This window comes from Fusarium flagelliforme (genome assembly GCF_020744385.1).
Source record: "Fusarium flagelliforme strain FIESC 12 MPI-CAGE-AA-0113 chromosome Unknown B0J16scaffold_4, whole genome shotgun sequence".
NCBI lineage: Eukaryota > Fungi > Ascomycota > Sordariomycetes > Hypocreales > Nectriaceae > Fusarium > Fusarium flagelliforme.
Window position 1 is genome coordinate 4,763,783 of NW_025763506.1, and position 16,119 is coordinate 4,779,901.

A 16,119-nucleotide genomic window follows, 5' to 3' on the forward strand; every position below is an offset into this window, starting at 1 on the left:
ACTACCTCTGTGGAACCACCAGCTCCATTACCAGGGCTCCCCCTTCAATTCCCGCCACTTTAGCTCTACTGCTTTCCCTTCTTTAATTGGGCCCCAGAACCCTCGACATCAGTCTTCGCCTTATTCTGATTGGCAGGCTTTGTCTTCTTTGTCGACCTTTGCTCAGTGCTGAGTACTCTAGGATCTGCGCTCACTATTTTAGGTGATTTGACCTTCTTGCCAGGTTGAGGGTGAAGGTCCGTTGACGCTTTTGTACGACCCTTATTAGAGATCGGCGGTATTATCAAGGTAATATCCATCCCGGGTTCTATAATAAATCTCCAACAGTTCGGCATTATTATACTGCCTGTAGGGCCGACAACGTTGTAGTGGCCGTTCAAGATCTGTGAACCAAGTACTTCGTGCTGTCCAAGTGCCTCTTTTATCTTCTGCTCCATGCCCTGATTCTTGTCAGCTGGAGTGCAATTGTATTGTGGGGTCGACTGACCTTCCATTTCCTGATGAGATGAAATGGGAATGTGAATTGTTGTCCAACGGCGTTGAACGTAATGAACTCCTTCCCTCCTTTGGTCCATTTACAGTCATTGGTCTCTTGTATCGCAATCTGTTCATCCCCTGGATCTTGAATGTTTTCCTCTTCAGTGGTCCAGTCAGCCAATAACTTGTCAACGATAGAAGAGCTCACTCCGGGCTCGTATATGGCCGTTTGCAACTCTGTAGGTATACCAATGGTAATCTCCGAGGTGATTCCATTGGTATCGATGCTATGAGAATCAGGGCCCTGCCTTGACTGGGCCAAAGGCTCGAACACTAGGTTGTAAAGCCACGTCGCAGTTTCGTCAGGGCGCTTGTCCAAGGCTCGAAACTGTATTAGCTTTTTCTTCTCGTCACCTTCATTATTGTCGTCGTTTTCTAATTGCAAGATAGACCCATCGGGATGTGGACGTTGTTGCTTCGAAAGCTCCGTGATACGATTACACGCCGCATATGTCAGGTTCTCTGCTTGTTGTCGAACGTGTGGAATCCTGGATTCTGTTTTCTTCTTTCCGTCCTTGTTGCTGGGCTTGACCTTCGTCTTGGCCTTTTGCGATCTAATTACTGTCAGTGATAATCCGGCCGCAGCATCCTTTATGTATCTGACTTTGATTCCTTTCTGGTCAATGCGGCTAGAAGTAAGGTGTTCTGTATAAGCTGGATACCACTCTTGTGGCTCTCGATCACGCTGAGCTTGTACTGAACTTCAGGCTTATTGTATACCCATAGAAGCCTCTTTACTGCTGTATGACCATCCATGAGACTTTTGAGGTCGTTGTGTATCTTAGATATTCTGCCCATTGTAGAATTGATGATTTTTAGGAGACGGCGCTTGCATAGATCCTTGTTGTTTTCTAGGAAGCCGTGCAGCTCTTCCAGAATGAAGGAGAGATCGGATATTCTCGCCGCTATATCCAGTATTTCGCGGGGGGCATTCTGGATTGAGGCGACGAAACGATGTATGTCTTTGGAAAGAGAAGTACCGGTTTTGACGACTTGCCAAATGCCTGTCAAAATAGCAGCGATAGATATTGGATCCATGGTAGTTGACTTTGAATTTGAAGTTGTCAAGAACTTAAAAGGACTAAACAATCTGGAGGATAACTAAGACTTTATCAGATCTGGCTCCAGTCAGATGCGGGGTATAGAATGCCCAATAGTATCCCGCCGGCTGCCTCCAAGGCACAGCCTACTTTGGGCTGATTTCACTCTGCCTGGTCTCGACATTGCTTACGATTGGGGGCTGATGCCTGCAAGGAATGAACTGATGCAGCCATTATCAGAGAGTTCAGCACCCAAGACCTGTATTGAATCATGGTAATTAATGCTGGTCGCAGATTGGCTCCAGCGATTTATCGGTGATAAGGAAATGGTCGATGGGACCAGCATCAACATTACTATGCTCTACAGATCCCTGATTTACTACCTAGTCGTTAGATGTGACCACTGTATTACCCTCCCTCTTATAATTGAGATTAAACTCTGAGCCCTCTTGAGTAGTTGATATCTCATCGACATCCGAATGTCGATTCCCTCTGTCCGGTTTAAGCAAAGACTCAGTCGGACGCTCTTCTCGGGACCCCTTCTCATCCTCTGGCTTCGCATCCACAGCGAAGGCCGTAGCGCTGCCACCGCCACCTTCCAAACCCCGACCTTGTCGTCGCAGCGTCAGACGCACATTGCCCATTTCCTTCGATAGAGGCTCCGCTCCCGACGTCTCAGTAGAAGTCACGATAGTGTCAAGGTCAGTATTCCTTGTCGTCCGCAGGATGGTCGAGAAGCTATTCGTGTACGATGCCGAGGCAGACTTAATGCACAGAAATCCAAAGATGACCACGATTAGAGAAAATAGTATTCCTATTCCATATGCGATGAAAAGGTTGCGAGGCTCGTAGGAAAAGGCATTCTGTGCAGAGAAGCGAGTGATAGGACCACGAGATGCAGTGGTATCATTGTTCCTGGAAAGTATGTTAGGTGAGGGACTTTATAGTGGCTAGAGTCCACTTACAGAAACTGAGAGTCGCTCAACAGACTTGTCGTCACATTCTCAAACAACTGCTCAAGCGCATAAGGCATTGACAAATTGCCAATCAGAGACTTTGGCTTCTCGTCGTAATAAGTCATGTGCATATCCGGCGAATCAAGCAGAACAGTCTGGGATATCCGCGTCCGTTCTGTGAAACCGCCGTCGCGCTGAGTACCGACTACAATAGTCCCCATTGCAGCCATGATGGTAAGGTACGCAGTAACGGGGTTGCAACGACTACCAGGTTTTGAAACACAGTCTCTGGTGTCATATACTGAAACTCCGTTTAGTTTCTCAGTCTTGTATTTTATGTCCTGCAAACCGTTGTCGAAGGTGATATTGGCGGAATAAGTCGCGTTGTAGAGCTGACATTCGATGGTTTTGTTTGCCCGGCCACCTGGTCTATCTGGGGTGAGCACGAAGAATGTAGCTGATTTACCACCCGGATTTCGATCCGTTACATTCGCGGTAAAGTCAATCTCCGGCGTGTAATACGTCTCATCCAAGATATTGTACAGTCCCTCTATAGCATACCCGTGCCATTGACCTTCCTCAGAAGCTGAAGAAGACTTGTTTTCGGAAACTGGCACAAAACCAGCGTATGTCAAGTGGCGTTCAGACCTCCTATCGACGTTGACTATTCTTTCCATTGCTTCCCTGAACGAATCGTTCTCTGGAGTATCGCAGGAAAGTGCAGGCCCGTAAAAGCCAACTGAGTAAGAAGAGTTGGGAAACGGAGCAGTGATGGGGAGGATGGAGCCTAGGGATGCTACTGGCGTGACCAGCCTGCTAATGTGGGTTGAGACATATACAGCGTCTTCTTCTACGCGGCCGAACCATAGAGTGCGGTCGTAATCAATTCTCGGAATGAAACCATCGATGGTTGTCACGTTAGCTTCGGAAGAGATCTCGATACTCAATGTAGCTGGCGTGATGACTGCAATCAGTGGAAGAGCCCTGGCACATGTTAGCAATGAACCACATGCAGTTCGGATATCTTACCAAGCTATCACAGCTACCACAGCAAGAGCCGGTGCAGCAGTCCAGAGCTCCAGAGTCGTAAAATCCCAAGCCGTATGTGACACGCCAAACAGCGAATCGATACCCTGGATTGTAATAGATTTTGATCTCAGCGTCCGCCACAGTATTTGTGTGTATGCGATTCCTACGGCTGCTGATAACAATGCTCTTACGAGAAAGGCCAGTCCGGTGCCGATACGCAGAAACCATTCTTGTTGATTCTGACTTTCGACAATTCTGTCATTGAGATAGTCGTAGAAGAAATGATGTCCTATTGCGAGTGCTAGTCCTGACAGGAGACTGCCTGTCATTAGGATGAGGGTTAGATTGTGGCACGCCATTCTGATCGTCGTGGCTACGTCAAGCCTGTTATTCTCAGTGCATGCAGTCGTTAAATCGTCATAATACAACAACACCTGCGAGTATAACGAGCTTTAGAAGCCTTGACAGAAAATCGGTAGTGGCCGCGGTGAGAAATCAAGTCAGGAATAAGCATCTGACAGGAACAAAGCTCTGCCTGGTATCGTCAACTATATAAATAAGGACATGTCGCAGCGTTATTACAGGACTTGGTAATGATCATCTTCGATATAAACAGGGTATTGCCCCTGCTATTGACTGTTACAGGGCTGTACCAACAGGTACAATGACTGGTCAGAATACTGCCAAGACATGCAGCATCAATCCTTTGAACAAATGACTACTGCCTGGGACATGACGTCAATGACCGACATCGAGATACATGTAGTGGAACATAGTGGTTAAAGCGACCATCTCAACCTTAGTCCCATTCTGCTGCTATCTTAGGTCTTGTCAATCTCTCCAAGCGCTCGTCCCGCCGCTGAATAACCTCACCCTAGACTGAGACCGGCCAAAACCACCAAATACCGCAGGCGGTGAAAAATCAGCCCCGCCAAGCCAACCTCTGTTTTATAACCGGGATCCCTCAGCCCAGGAGCGGGGTTTTCTTCGCTCTAAAGTCTATGATTCGACGGAACTACCCTTCTTTTCAGCTCCAAGCGACGAAATGAGTTTAGTCTCATATTATGAGGCTGTGCTTGCGCAATCAGAGGAGATGGCAGCTCGAGATTTCTCCCTTCAACTTTGCAACAAACAGGCAATTGATTGTGAAGAGCCAATTGAAAGACTGTCAAAATGGGTGAAGGCGGATACATGATTCTCACCAACGGTACGCCGTACCGATGGAAACGGTCGGACCAGATGAGCTATCAGATGAAATCGTGGGACTTTCCAGAGGTCATCGAAGCAGGTAGATCTCACCACCCCTCACAAAAGCAATTTCTAACTCTTCACAGGCAAGGTTCCTAGAACGTACATCGAGTTCAGCCAGGGCGCTTTCAAGAAACGCTCTGATACCAGTGGCTCGGTAAAGTACACCCTCGAAGGCACAGGATGCAGCTTCACCATTCACGTCCGCGACGACGACGAGCGTATCTGGGTGAAGCTCGACTCTTTGGAATCAGTCGGCAACGCCCGCGGTTCCGAGATTCATCTTGGCTGGCGTCACGACAAGTGCCTCACTTGGGTCCTTTCTGGTACCAAGGAAGAATTTCATACGTCGAACCCACCGATGGACTGGATGCAGCAGTGCAGAAAGACAATCGGTCATCTCCCCCTCTCCAAGATCTGTCTTCTTGGTACCCATGATTCGGGCATGTCGACTACTTCGCACTCGCTTGTGCCCGTTAGTGTCATCGATCCGTACGTTCTTTGTCAGTGCGAGGATATCTACGGACAACTTCAAAAGGGAGCGCGATACTTTGACATTCGTCCTCAGATTTACAAAGGGAAGTGGTGCACGGGTCATTACACCGGTAAAGTCGGAGCGCGCGGTGAAAACATTGCCGACATCATCGACGGCGTGAACAAATTCACAAAAGACAACGGTGAACTGATCATCATCAATTTCTCACACTCTTTGCAGTCCGACGTGGAGGAGTGGCGAGAGTTCAACAAGGAAGAATGGCACAATTTGATGAAGGAGCTTCAGAAATTGAACAACCTCTTCATCTTGAACGACAAGTCCAAGGCCAACAATCTTTCCAATGTCAAGGTGGATGATTTCATCGGCAACGGCAAAGCAGCGGTAGTATGCATCATCGAAGACTGGGGCAGTTTATCCCTCGGCGACTATCTCAACCAAGGCTTCTTTAAATCAGGCCAACTCAACATCCGAAATGAATACGCCAACAAGGATGACACAGAATTCATGGTTAAGGACCAAATCGAGAAGATGAAAGGTCACATGTCCTCCAAAGACAAGCGCATGTTTTTGTTGTCGTGGACACTCACGCAGCAAGTCCCCGAGTGGGTAGGCAGTGTGCGAGGTCTGGCAGGAAGTGTCAGCGACTCACTCCGGCCGATTAAGCTCTTGGCGAAGGATTGTAACCCGGAGCTTTTTACGAGGCTGTTGCCTGAAGTCAGTGAGAGTTCGTTTCCGAACGTGGTTTATATCGATTATTTGGACAGTATGGAGTATGTTGCTTTGGTTGTTGCTATCAATGATAAGGTTTTCAATAACTAGGATGGGTAAAATATCTAGGATAGGAAAGATCACATTTTGTTGTACTTATGTTGCTCATGGGATGCTGACGACTACTCTGCCTGTGACTTGCTGTTTCTTCAGATCCTCGATCACGTTTCCGACTTGGTCGAAGTCGAGCACTTTGACCTCTGGAATTATTGTACCTTCCAAGGCATGTTGAAGAAGGTCTTCCATCTGCTTTTCTGTTCCTACCATGACACCAGTAACTGTAAGGTCTATGTCATGTCAGATCAGTCATCTTGTTTTCAGACATGGGTAACTCACCTCTAGCCGAACAGATAGTAGCAGAAAGAGGAATAATAAAGTCGTTCCTCGGCAATCCAATCGTGACGATAATCCCCATATTTCTCGCCAGACAGGGGGCTTGGACAAAGGCCTCTTGAGAAGCAGTGACCACCAACACAGCAGCTGCACCCTCTGCCGTAATCTCCTTCACCTTCTCCTCGACATTCTCAGTTTTGAAGTCGATGAAGTGCTCAGCGCCACTGTCCAAGCTCAATTTCCTCCTCGCCTCCCCAGTATCAATCGCAATTACTCGCAGACCCTTCAGTCTACTGGCAATCTGCACGCCGAGATGTCCAAGACCACCACCCGAGCCAGATATGACAATCCAATCGCCCTCCTCTGCATACCCCTCAAGCTTCGAAACAGCGCCCGCCATGGTCAAGCCAGCACAAAGTAACGGAGCAGCGACCTCACCAGGGATCCCATCCGGGATTTGCGTAACATACCTCGCATCAGCGATCATGTACTCTTGCAATGTTCCAGGAACATGCTTCCCAGTGTTTAACTGCTTCGGGCAGTTATTATGATATCCCTTCTTGCAGATACGACAAGTCCCGCAAGCACTGTAAAGCCACTTCACACCAACTCTCTTACCCATCAACCCAGAATCAACATTCTCTCCAGTCTGAACAACCGTTCCGATACCTTCATGTCCAATAATGGGATCATAAGGACCCCATCCCGACACAGCACGAACTTCCGAACCACTACAGGGTATTAGCCAAGAACGCACTGCATTCACGCTTCCTTACCAAAGACCCGTAAACTCCAACTTGATCAAAATCTCATTCTTGACGGGTTTTCCAACTGGGATATCTGATCGGATTACAATGCGCGCATCATCGCCAGGATTCTCGATGAGTGCTGCCTTTTGAACTGAAGGTATGGAAGTCATGATGATGGAGTGGTTATCTTCGCTTATCACGGGCGTTGGCGGGGTTTAAGTGCCCGGAGGTTGTGAGGCTGATTGATAGCCGAGTCAAGTACCGCTCCGAGCAGCTTACCGATTGGCCAGCGCATTTCAACACCAAAGGATGCGAACATGTCGGGTCGTGACCGAGAAGGAGCTTTGAGATGACTCTAAAGAAGCATCAAAGCAGTTTATTTATTACTAGAGAGTACGGTATCGCAAGTAATGACTCGTCTTACTAAGTGGCGCGAGGGCAAATCTAGGTACAGTAACTGCGAAAGTGATGGCCACAGCGGCATCGAGGGACTAGAAGAATTGGCCATTAAGAATATGACACATGACATTTTCCCTCTTTTCTTTACCACATTAGATAAGCATAGATATGAAGATGGCGACACAATGAGAGGGGAGTGGTGCCACAATTAATGTGGCCAAGGAGATGTGAGGTTTCAGTGATAAAGTTCTCTCTGAAGCATCAAGACTCCAATCATTACACGATTGCCAACTTGCCCTAATATAAGCTTTCTCACAAATCGAAACCCTTTCTTATTTATTTGCTCCCATTCCTTCCCCTCTTTGTTCAACTTTCATCAAGCACAGCACATCACACCACCGTCAAGCAACGACGGCACCCTCTACTCTTTGAACCCAAATGCCCCCGACTCGACCACCATCATGGGAGCTGGGACCACCTTCATAGAGAAAATCGTGGAGTGGCTTATGGAACCCGATGTACCTAACCAAAACCAATTCCTTCTATCAGTTACTAACATACCCTCACAGCCTCTCCCAAAAATCGCAAACGTGACGCTGTCCTTCGAAGATTTTGCCACACAGAATCCATGCAATGTCCAGACCTCCGGTCTCACCCCGTGCGTCCGCAAATGCGAGCAACGCTGCAAGGCCACCTTCAAGTTCGACGATCCCAATTGCAAGAATGGCCTTAGCACCGTTATCTGGCACGGTACCTGCAACGAGAACTTTAAGAATGGCAAGCTGCGTAAGAAATTCCCAATGAAGGGCTGCACCGACTACGAGGTCTATTGGGGGACACACCCTTTACCTGGCTGGGCCTATGACCGCGATCTTACACTTAAGAAGAAGGGTAAGAACAAGGTGAATGGTGAGGGTGACCAGTGCGGGTTTACTGTTACGGGGTGTCATCGTAACAGTGCTAGACTGAATACCGACTCTAAGGAATGCAAGGCTTCAAAGGGTAGCTGCGAGGCGAAAGTGAAGAAATGTTGCCGTGCCGACGCTAAGTGGAAAGGGAATTGTTGAACTGGCTTTGTCATGGGGCAGTGGTTGGTTCCGCTATCTATTTTGACTTTTTTTCCAAGCGCGGGCCATGGAGTATTCAGTAATAGGTGGGCATCTGGGCTTTGTTCCAATGACCATCTTCGGTGTGCTCTGTTTAGCTACTCACCAGGACTAGTCTAAACGTTTCGTCCGACACATTTAAAGAAAACCATGTTCCTACTCAATGAATCTCTGTCTCCAGGGTAAGATGTGGCAGCTTTGAAGGTCATGGTCACTGAGTATCAATAGAATTGATGGCCAAGAAAATGGCACACGACATGATCTGGTCTCAATGCTAACTTACATAAGCATTTGGCTGATCACGCTGACTAGATGATAACTCAGTAAGAGGGGGTTGGTAACTCAGTCGATGTAGTCGAGAGACAAAAGTTCTTCTACACGAGAGACAAAAGTTCTACACGTCAGGCATAACCAAGCTAGTTGTTGCATCCAACCCCTCATTACCTTGCCATAACATGACTCTCATAAATTCCAATGCCCTTCTTGCTTGCTTCTTTCTCCTCTCTCTTCAACTTTCGTCAAGCAAATCACACAACCGTCAAACAACGACGACACGCTGAATTACTTGAACCCAAACAACCTCTAACCCGATCACCAACATGGCAAAACCCTGGTCTGCCGGAGCCGCCGGGTATAGGTACTTTAAGAACGGGCGGAACGATGTATGTACCTAACGCAGGCCCTTCTTCTACCAGGTACTAATGCACACTTACAGGGTTTGCCCAGAAATGGGACGATCCAATTCGAAGAAGTCGGGGTAGAGAATCTCTGCGATCCCCGAACCCGAAATCTTACCCCATGCATTATTACATTTGAGCAGGCATGCAATGTTACTATTATAGTCAGAGGAGATAATGAAGGCAACGGGGAACTGGCCAACGTCCTCTGGCGCGGGACCTGCAGGGAGAATTACGAGTATGGCAAGCTGCGTAGGCATTATACAGTGAAGAATGCTCACAACTATAACGTTTTCTGGGGAAAGAAGCATTCTAATGAGGGCGGTTCCTATAAGCGCCAGTTTACACTTGAGAAGAACAAGGTTGAGGGGAAGAAGAAGGATCCCGATGACTCTTGGACGTTTGATGTTGAGGGGTGCACTCGCAAGGAAGCTACTCTGGATTCTAAGTCATGCAAGGGTGATGGTGGTAGCTGCACTGGGACTTTTATCGGGCCTGTGGGTAATGTCACGAAGAATACTTAGCCCCAAGTGACTGCCATCCTAGATAACAGGGTCTCTTCTTTTGGGTACTTTGGCCTGGCGTTTATCTTCACAACATTCATAGGAGGGTTTTCGATTCGTTAGCTGATTTTCTCCTACCTAAAGCCTGAATTGCCCCTAGCTGAATAGCTATGAGAGATATATTATAGGGCGATTATACCGAGAGGGATACCTGTAACCCGCTGTCCTCCTGTAGCTATGCCCTGTTAGGGCCCATTAGGATAAAACAAGCAATACTACTACTGTTGGAGAGAGTTGGTGGGTAGAAGCTGTGTTGAACTGGCTTATTGATGGTCGGTTCTATCGTGTTTATTTCTGTTTCACTCTTATACAGTGTCATGGATGGAGCTGCAGCGATGGGTGGGCATTTTGGGTAAGTTTTTCTTAAAGTGAACAGCTTGATTGGGCTCTCCCCAGCTATTTACCACCATTAATCTAATTGTTCCCCCTCTGACTCAATTGAAGAGAGAGCCTGTTCTCTAGAACACAAGTGATTGGTCGTCTACCTCCAGTAGATTCCCTAAGGTCGAGAAAACTCCGCAAGCTTTAGCCCTGCAATCTTAGCCTCTACCTCATCCAACAGTGGATTCATAAAGTCCTGCAAACAGCAATGATGTCGAACAATTGCCCACGGCTGGTCTGGATCAACAGCAGCCGCGCTACCAAAGAACCCGGTACTTGTTGGCGTTGGCTTGGGAACCGGTTTATCATTGGCCTTTGTATCGAGCGTAGACTTTGGACCAAAGATATTCGGTTTGTCATTGGTCTTGGCATCGAGGGTAGGCTTTGGTCCAAAAATATTACTTGTAGGCGGAGTAGCGTCGACCGTAGACTTTGGACCAAAAAGATTCGATGTTTTCGCAGGACGTGTAGGCGTAGCTTTTTCCACGGTTGGCTGAGCCTTATCCCCACGCTGCTCTGGCCACATTGTAAGAGTCCACTTGCCTGAATGCTGGGAGGACGGTCCATCGGTCTCGGAACTGAAGTACTTGGGAGAGTGAGCGGAGCGAAGAGAAAACATGACACTACCGAGGATCAAGAATGGACTTGATGGTGAAGGTGGTGGGTAGATGGCAGCTACATTCATAGCTTGCATAAGGGAACCCAGTAGCATGGATCTGCAGCCGTAGCTACATCCAAGCTTTTGGCTGAGCAGCTTTGACTGGATGTCGATAAGCCCGTCAATGAGGACTTTCAGAAGGGATGAGCTTTTGCTTCCGATGGCGGCTGGACTGGTTAGCTTTGGTTGCTAGGTGAGGGGACTGGAGAGACTTACACAGAACATCCGCCTGGATAGGTAAGTCATAGGTAGGCACAACTTGAGAACTGCTCTTGATAGCGATCCTGGTAACGTTCTCAAAAAGAGAGGCATTCTCAAAGACAAATGACGTATGGATCAGCTGAGCCAGTGTCTTATCCATAAAGCAGAGAAGGTTGATAGTAGAGTAACGCGAAAGCCAGTTCCTGCCGAAGAAAGTGACGGCATCGTGGCATTCCAGGTAATCCACGATGGAAGCGATATCAGCTAGGAGATTCAAGGTCACAGTCTCTGGAATGTCGCGAGTTTTGCCGTGGATGATCTTGAGGACTATTGTCAAGGGTTCGAGGGGGAAGTCTTTGTCTAACGTCCATTTGTCCTCTGTGAGTTCTCTTGCTGCGCGACGAGATGCGAATGTGATATGCTTTCTTGAGCAGATGAAGTGCTTTTCGCTGGGCTGCTTTGTGTCATTCAGGACGACAGTCTGGGTGGTAGTCTCATTAGACTCAGATGTTGTGCCGACAGATGGTGTTTGAGAAGGCGTCTCTGGTGGCGTCTCTTCAGGCGTCTCAGTAGGTGATGATGTAGACGGCTCAGCTGATGTCTCTGTGGATGTTTCGGCGGAGGCCTCGGCAGGTGTTGAAGAATTTTGAGTCGCATCATCCTCAACAGTAGACTCCGTAGCCGTCTCTATAGGCTCCTCATTTACCGTCTTGGTTGGTGTCTCGGTAGATGCCTCGGAAGACGTCTCGGAAGGCGATTCGGCAGGCGCCTTTCCAGGCGTTACAGAGGGATCTTCAGTGGTTGTCCCCACTGTTGTCTCAATGGCGGGCGCCGTGACCTTTGTGACGGTATTCGCATCCTCATGCTGAGAAGCTCTCAACACAATCACGACGTCGCCATTAGGATCGATGGTAATAGAAGTAGACGACATAATGAAGTTATGTTGCAGATTTAATTGAGCCGAAGTGAAAGGTGAAAGCTCAGCATCGCTCCCTTTCACGGTAATTTAAATTGACCCACCACTATAAAAAGCAAAAAAGGTACGTCGACCAGCCAACAGTCCAGGCGCTTGGTACACTATTTGCTTAGGCACACTTTAGGCACCCAAAAAAGCAAACAATGAATACGGGTTTGTCACGGCGATACGGATTGTTATAGTGAACAATGATTCGTTGGCGCTTCGTGCCAGGTTAATGACTATTTAATTCCTAGAACGACATTGTTCTCTGTATGTATCCAGATCCACAATTGACCAAACCCAGTGAATTTGGCCCTTATCAAACCAATACATGACATGCTCATGAAACTTGACAGCTTGTCCGTTAGGCTCAGCGTCGGCCCAAGTCTTGACTGGAACACCTGTGAATTCAAGTCGAGCAGCGACCCGACCGGAATCTTTGTCCACGAGAAGATCCTGGATGTGAAAGTACAGGCCTTGAATGGCTTCCTGACTTTCTTGGATCAGGGAAATGTACTCTGCGATAGTCTTCTCGTGAGTATTGTGCGTAACCACTGATTTGCAGAACTTATCGAAAGTAGCCTGCATTGTCTTCTCATTGATGGTCTTGATGTAGTCGCGATAGATTGAACCGAGGTCAATAGTCGTCGAGTTCACATTCACCAAGAGATGCGCAGGTGTCTCGGTTGCTGAAGGCGCTTTGGCACGTCGGGCATCGTTGTCTTGCAGCGATTTGATAGCTGAGAGCTGACCGTCTTTAAACCATGCTAACATGATCTCTTGATACTGTACTGGTTGTGCCTCTGAGGAGATAGATTGGGTCTTGATGACTCTGGCTGCAATGGATTGCGCATTGACTTCAACGACGGAACTGTCGATTTTTGCCGCGGTGTTACTGCTGTTGACATCAGAGCGCAGTTCGGCGATGAATTCCTCTCGTCGCAGGGATTCATTGTTCATTGTCACAGTTGACTGGATTAAGGATTCCAGCTTGTCCCACTGTGCATCATGTTGGGCGCTGAGGATTGCTTCCAAAGATTGAACAATTTCGGAACGTGATAGTGAATGAGGCATGGTGAGATCTAAGGGCGAGATATTTCTAGGATTTGCCAGGAATCATGGAATTCCATGGGGAACAAGCAGGACACCCGAGGCGATTAATACAGCTGTTCGCAAGATGACAATTACGCCCTTGACAAATCCCAAATTGGTCATGTGACATCCTGATGGGCAACATTGGTACAACCCAAAGCTCGCTGCCTTTGGAAGCAGAAAGGACTAACGACCTTGTATTAATCGGCATGTTAAAATTCAATATCCTAGTTTAAGAGAATGAATATAGCAGTAGAATGGATTGAATGACTCAACTTGAGTTATCGAAGAGAATGACGACTTGGTGTTTTGTGGCTGTGTGTGGCTGGTATAAACAATTCAACGACACTTGGAATTCACGATATATAATCTGAACAACCCAAGCAGGCACCAGACCTAACTTGAACTTGATTGCTGCTGCCAATAAGACCCCTCGAGGTTTTGGGCAGCAACAGGCAGTCATGCAGCAAAAGGCGGCTCAGATCATCGGGGTCAACCAATCCAGTCTCCCCTACCATGAACCAACAGGCATATGGCAGTATTGCAGTGCCACCCAACCAACCTTCCCCGCCCGCTGAGAACCGACGTAATATCAATATCGAGCCCTTTTGTTATGGAGCATCACAATAACCACTCATCTTCACGGTACTCAACAACTTCCAAACAAGAATGCAGCCTTATAAATACCAGCCTCTGCCCAGTAGCAGCAGTATTCGAGTTTTAATATTGTATGCTGCAGCCAACACGTCGTCAGCGCTTGAATGCGATTTAATTACCAACGATCGTCTCGCAATTCTACGTGGTCGGGGTAACAAAACCTTCGACGCGGTGTCCTATGTCTGGGGTAACGGTGCGCATGACATTCCGCTCTATTGCAAATCAGAAGGAAGCTACCTCTACATCTCAACTGTCGTTGATGGGATGCTCCGCGCTCTGCGAAGGGCCCACAAGACAAGACGACTCTGGGTCGATGCCCTTTGCTTGAACCAGAAAGACAACCAAGAAAAGAGCATCCAGGTCCAGCAAATGGGTCAGATATATCATACGGCGGACAAAGTTCATATCTGGCTTGGGCCCGCTGAGGCGGCTACACCGCTAGCTTTTGCTTTCCTTCGAACCCTTGTTGCAAAGTATGAACCGACACCGGGTCAAGCTAGGAATCCAACGAAAGAAGACATTTTTGACACTTTTGAAGAAACATTCCAACACCGAGATTTTCAACAGGTCCTTGGTCTTCTCCAAAGGCCCTGGTTCACTCGACGATGGACTCTCCAGGAGGGATTCTTAGCAAGAGACGCCATCATTAGGTGTGGTGCTGGTAACATTTCATGGCATTGGTTCACTGAGGGATTGAAGTTCATCCAAAACAAATCTCACGAACTCCCAGGTGTACAAAGCGATGGTGGCGCGTTGTATGCTCTCAATGTTCTGAAAACACTTCAAAATCCAACGGACCTTTTATCTCTTCTCTGGACCTTCCACATGAGCGAATGCTCAGACCCCAGAGACAGAATCTACTCACTGCTTGGCCTTGCACAGGACATGGATCCGGAGGATTCTGGATCTATCCCAGACTATGGCCTTGGTGTAGACACTGTATATTGTGAATTCTTTGGCCGCTGCATTTCTACTGATCGGTTCTTGGAAGTCCTTCTACACATCGATGCATTTGGCGGTCTGTCAGGAGTCAATCCAAACTGGCCGTCATGGATCCCCAATTGGACAAGAGCAAGAGAGAACAAACTCAATTCGCCTACCGCAATGTCAAGGTCTATGCCACCCAATTATTCTCTGGATAAAGGGCGTTATTTCTACGAAATGGACTGCTTCAGCATCGTCCGTGAGGAATATGGGGATGACTTAGTATACCCCCGACCGACTAGAAACTCTAATGGCAATCACCATGGTTTAATTGTTTACGCACAGCTCTTCGAGCTGAACTTTGATTTTAGCGACCAATGGCTATGGAGTAACGGCAGCGACGGTCTGGCCAAATACCTAGCCGATTGGATTCACCAAACGGTCTTACAACTGAAAGGTCAGAGGCTAAGTGTGTTCATGATGCGAAAGGAAGTCATGGATCTTTTATTGCTCCTTGTCACTGGATGCGATTTTTTTCGGTATGCGAAGCACAGTCCTTTATACGACGCTGAAGAGATGAAGGCCTGCCGTCATTGGCTTCGGGGACAACGGGTAAGCGTCTACGGCATACCATGTCTCGAACGTTGTCAACGAATTGCGAATCTCCTATACCCAATTACACTAGACCGACGCTCTTTCAACCTAGAACAGGTACATTCGAAGAGACACCTGGATATGGATCACAAGACCAATCCCCCACCCACCGCAGAAGCCCGAGAGGAGCTGTCAGATCTTCTTGATGACATATCAAAAATGATGCGAGAAGGAAGAAAACGACTGGTAGTGGCATCATGTGAGGACGATTACGGTGGATTGAGAAGGCGCCGCTGGATAGCACCCAACGATGCCAGAATGGGTGACACGATTATTGATATCAGTTATTGTGGAAGAGTTGGGGTACTCCTTCGACCAATTGATACACCCCCAGAGCTGAATGGCCGAGCCGCGTTTCAGCTGATCGGCATCGCCTGGTCACTCCATGATTATGAAAGAGGACAAGTTTACGATAGTCGACTAGAAGAGTTTCTTATCCTGTAGTGGAGGACTGACTATCATTGAGAACATTTATAGCGACTGAGGGTTTATACAGCTCTTCGCAAGATGATAATTACGTCCTTTACAAATCCTTCGACTTAGTTATGTGACACCTGACCGGTAACATGGAATATTAGCTAACAGCAGGCTTCAGGAGAAGAGCAGAGACCAGATGTCAGCACCACCAGGTTCTATTGGAGGAGAAATTGATAAATTAGCATTAGAACGAATTGTCTCTACTCTGTACGCTCT

The 16,119-nt window shown here is 47.7% G+C and overlaps 8 protein-coding genes across 8 annotated transcripts; 3 read left to right on the forward strand and 5 right to left on the reverse strand.

Annotated features, from left to right (window-relative positions):
* Positions 1 to 65: 65 nt before the first annotated feature.
* B0J16DRAFT_400097 (uncharacterized protein) lies at positions 66 to 1,591 on the reverse strand (the record flags this gene model as incomplete). Its single annotated transcript, XM_046132487.1, has 3 exons — positions 1,142 to 1,591; positions 488 to 1,091; positions 66 to 440 (listed from the first exon to the last, which is right to left on the reverse strand). The coding sequence occupies exons 1-3, from the start codon at positions 1,573 to 1,575 to the stop codon at positions 66 to 68; spliced, it is 1,413 nt and encodes a 470-aa protein (XP_045983795.1). The 5' UTR covers positions 1,576 to 1,591.
* Positions 1,592 to 1,960: 369 nt separating this feature from the next.
* Positions 1,961 to 3,921, reverse strand: B0J16DRAFT_305840 (uncharacterized protein; the record flags this gene model as incomplete). Its single annotated transcript, XM_046124763.1, has 3 exons — positions 1,961 to 2,492; positions 2,543 to 3,517; positions 3,563 to 3,921. 3 exons carry the CDS (start codon positions 3,919 to 3,921, stop codon positions 1,961 to 1,963), a joined length of 1,866 nt encoding a protein of 621 aa, XP_045983796.1.
* Positions 3,922 to 4,573: 652 nt separating this feature from the next.
* B0J16DRAFT_288121 (PLC-like phosphodiesterase) lies at positions 4,574 to 6,158 on the forward strand. Its single transcript, XM_046124155.1, has 2 exons — positions 4,574 to 4,850; positions 4,897 to 6,158. The coding sequence occupies exons 1-2, from the start codon at positions 4,736 to 4,738 to the stop codon at positions 6,123 to 6,125; spliced, it is 1,344 nt and encodes a 447-aa protein (XP_045983797.1). The 5' UTR covers positions 4,574 to 4,735; the 3' UTR covers positions 6,126 to 6,158.
* A 4-nt stretch (positions 6,159 to 6,162) lies between these two features.
* Positions 6,163 to 7,333, reverse strand: B0J16DRAFT_146783 (chaperonin 10-like protein). Its single transcript, XM_046121981.1, has 3 exons — positions 7,184 to 7,333; positions 6,411 to 7,138; positions 6,163 to 6,361 (listed from the first exon to the last, which is right to left on the reverse strand). The coding sequence occupies exons 1-3, from the start codon at positions 7,324 to 7,326 to the stop codon at positions 6,180 to 6,182; spliced, it is 1,053 nt and encodes a 350-aa protein (XP_045983798.1). The 5' UTR covers positions 7,327 to 7,333; the 3' UTR covers positions 6,163 to 6,179.
* Positions 7,334 to 8,016: 683 nt separating this feature from the next.
* Positions 8,017 to 8,622, forward strand: B0J16DRAFT_320916 (uncharacterized protein; the record flags this gene model as incomplete). The annotated part of the gene is made up of 1 exon (XM_046125604.1): positions 8,017 to 8,622. One exon carries the CDS (start codon positions 8,017 to 8,019, stop codon positions 8,620 to 8,622), a length of 606 nt encoding a protein of 201 aa, XP_045983799.1.
* A 1,629-nt stretch (positions 8,623 to 10,251) lies between these two features.
* On the reverse strand, positions 10,252 to 12,102 carry B0J16DRAFT_343315 (uncharacterized protein). Its single transcript, XM_046128013.1, has 2 exons — positions 11,157 to 12,102; positions 10,252 to 11,107 (listed from the first exon to the last, which is right to left on the reverse strand). Exons 1-2 carry the CDS (start codon positions 12,070 to 12,072, stop codon positions 10,401 to 10,403), a joined length of 1,623 nt encoding a protein of 540 aa, XP_045983800.1. The 5' UTR covers positions 12,073 to 12,102; the 3' UTR covers positions 10,252 to 10,400.
* A 210-nt stretch (positions 12,103 to 12,312) lies between these two features.
* Positions 12,313 to 13,193, reverse strand: B0J16DRAFT_343316 (uncharacterized protein). The gene has a single exon (XM_046128014.1). It carries the CDS (start codon positions 13,171 to 13,173, stop codon positions 12,343 to 12,345), a length of 831 nt encoding a protein of 276 aa, XP_045983801.1. The 5' UTR covers positions 13,174 to 13,193; the 3' UTR covers positions 12,313 to 12,342.
* A 636-nt stretch (positions 13,194 to 13,829) lies between these two features.
* Positions 13,830 to 16,049, forward strand: B0J16DRAFT_400116 (heterokaryon incompatibility protein-domain-containing protein). The gene is made up of 2 exons (XM_046132488.1): positions 13,830 to 15,384; positions 15,484 to 16,049. The coding sequence occupies exons 1-2, from the start codon at positions 13,861 to 13,863 to the stop codon at positions 15,868 to 15,870; spliced, it is 1,911 nt and encodes a 636-aa protein (XP_045983802.1). The 5' UTR covers positions 13,830 to 13,860; the 3' UTR covers positions 15,871 to 16,049.
* Positions 16,050 to 16,119: the final 70 nt, after the last annotated feature.

What these genes read in the sequence shown, in the direction of transcription:
- B0J16DRAFT_288121 (XM_046124155.1), top strand. Translation starts at nt 4,736, where the DNA reads ATGGGTGAAGGCGGATACATGATTCTCACCAACGGTACGCCGTACCGA. An exon ending in TCCAGAGGTCATCGAAGCAG is followed by an intron (nt 4,851 to 4,896) that starts GTAGATCTCACC and finishes AACTCTTCACAG; the next exon opens with GCAAGGTTCCTAGAACGTAC.
- B0J16DRAFT_146783 (XM_046121981.1), bottom strand. Translation starts at nt 7,326, where the DNA reads ATGACTTCCATACCTTCAGTTCAAAAGGCAGCACTCATCGAGAATCCT. An exon ending in TTGGAGTTTACGGGTCTTTG is followed by an intron (nt 7,139 to 7,183) that starts GTAAGGAAGCGT and finishes AATACCCTGTAG; the next exon opens with TGGTTCGGAAGTTCGTGCTG. An exon ending in TACTATCTGTTCGGCTAGAG is followed by an intron (nt 6,362 to 6,410) that starts GTGAGTTACCCA and finishes GACATGACATAG; the next exon opens with ACCTTACAGTTACTGGTGTC.
- B0J16DRAFT_343315 (XM_046128013.1), bottom strand. Translation starts at nt 12,072, where the DNA reads ATGTCGTCTACTTCTATTACCATCGATCCTAATGGCGACGTCGTGATT. An exon ending in TATCCAGGCGGATGTTCTGT is followed by an intron (nt 11,108 to 11,156) that starts GTAAGTCTCTCC and finishes TAACCAGTCCAG; the next exon opens with CCGCCATCGGAAGCAAAAGC.
- B0J16DRAFT_343316 (XM_046128014.1), bottom strand. Translation starts at nt 13,173, where the DNA reads ATGCCTCATTCACTATCACGTTCCGAAATTGTTCAATCTTTGGAAGCA.
- B0J16DRAFT_400116 (XM_046132488.1), top strand. Translation starts at nt 13,861, where the DNA reads ATGCAGCCTTATAAATACCAGCCTCTGCCCAGTAGCAGCAGTATTCGA. An exon ending in ATTGGCTTCGGGGACAACGG is followed by an intron (nt 15,385 to 15,483) that starts GTAAGCGTCTAC and finishes AACCTAGAACAG; the next exon opens with GTACATTCGAAGAGACACCT.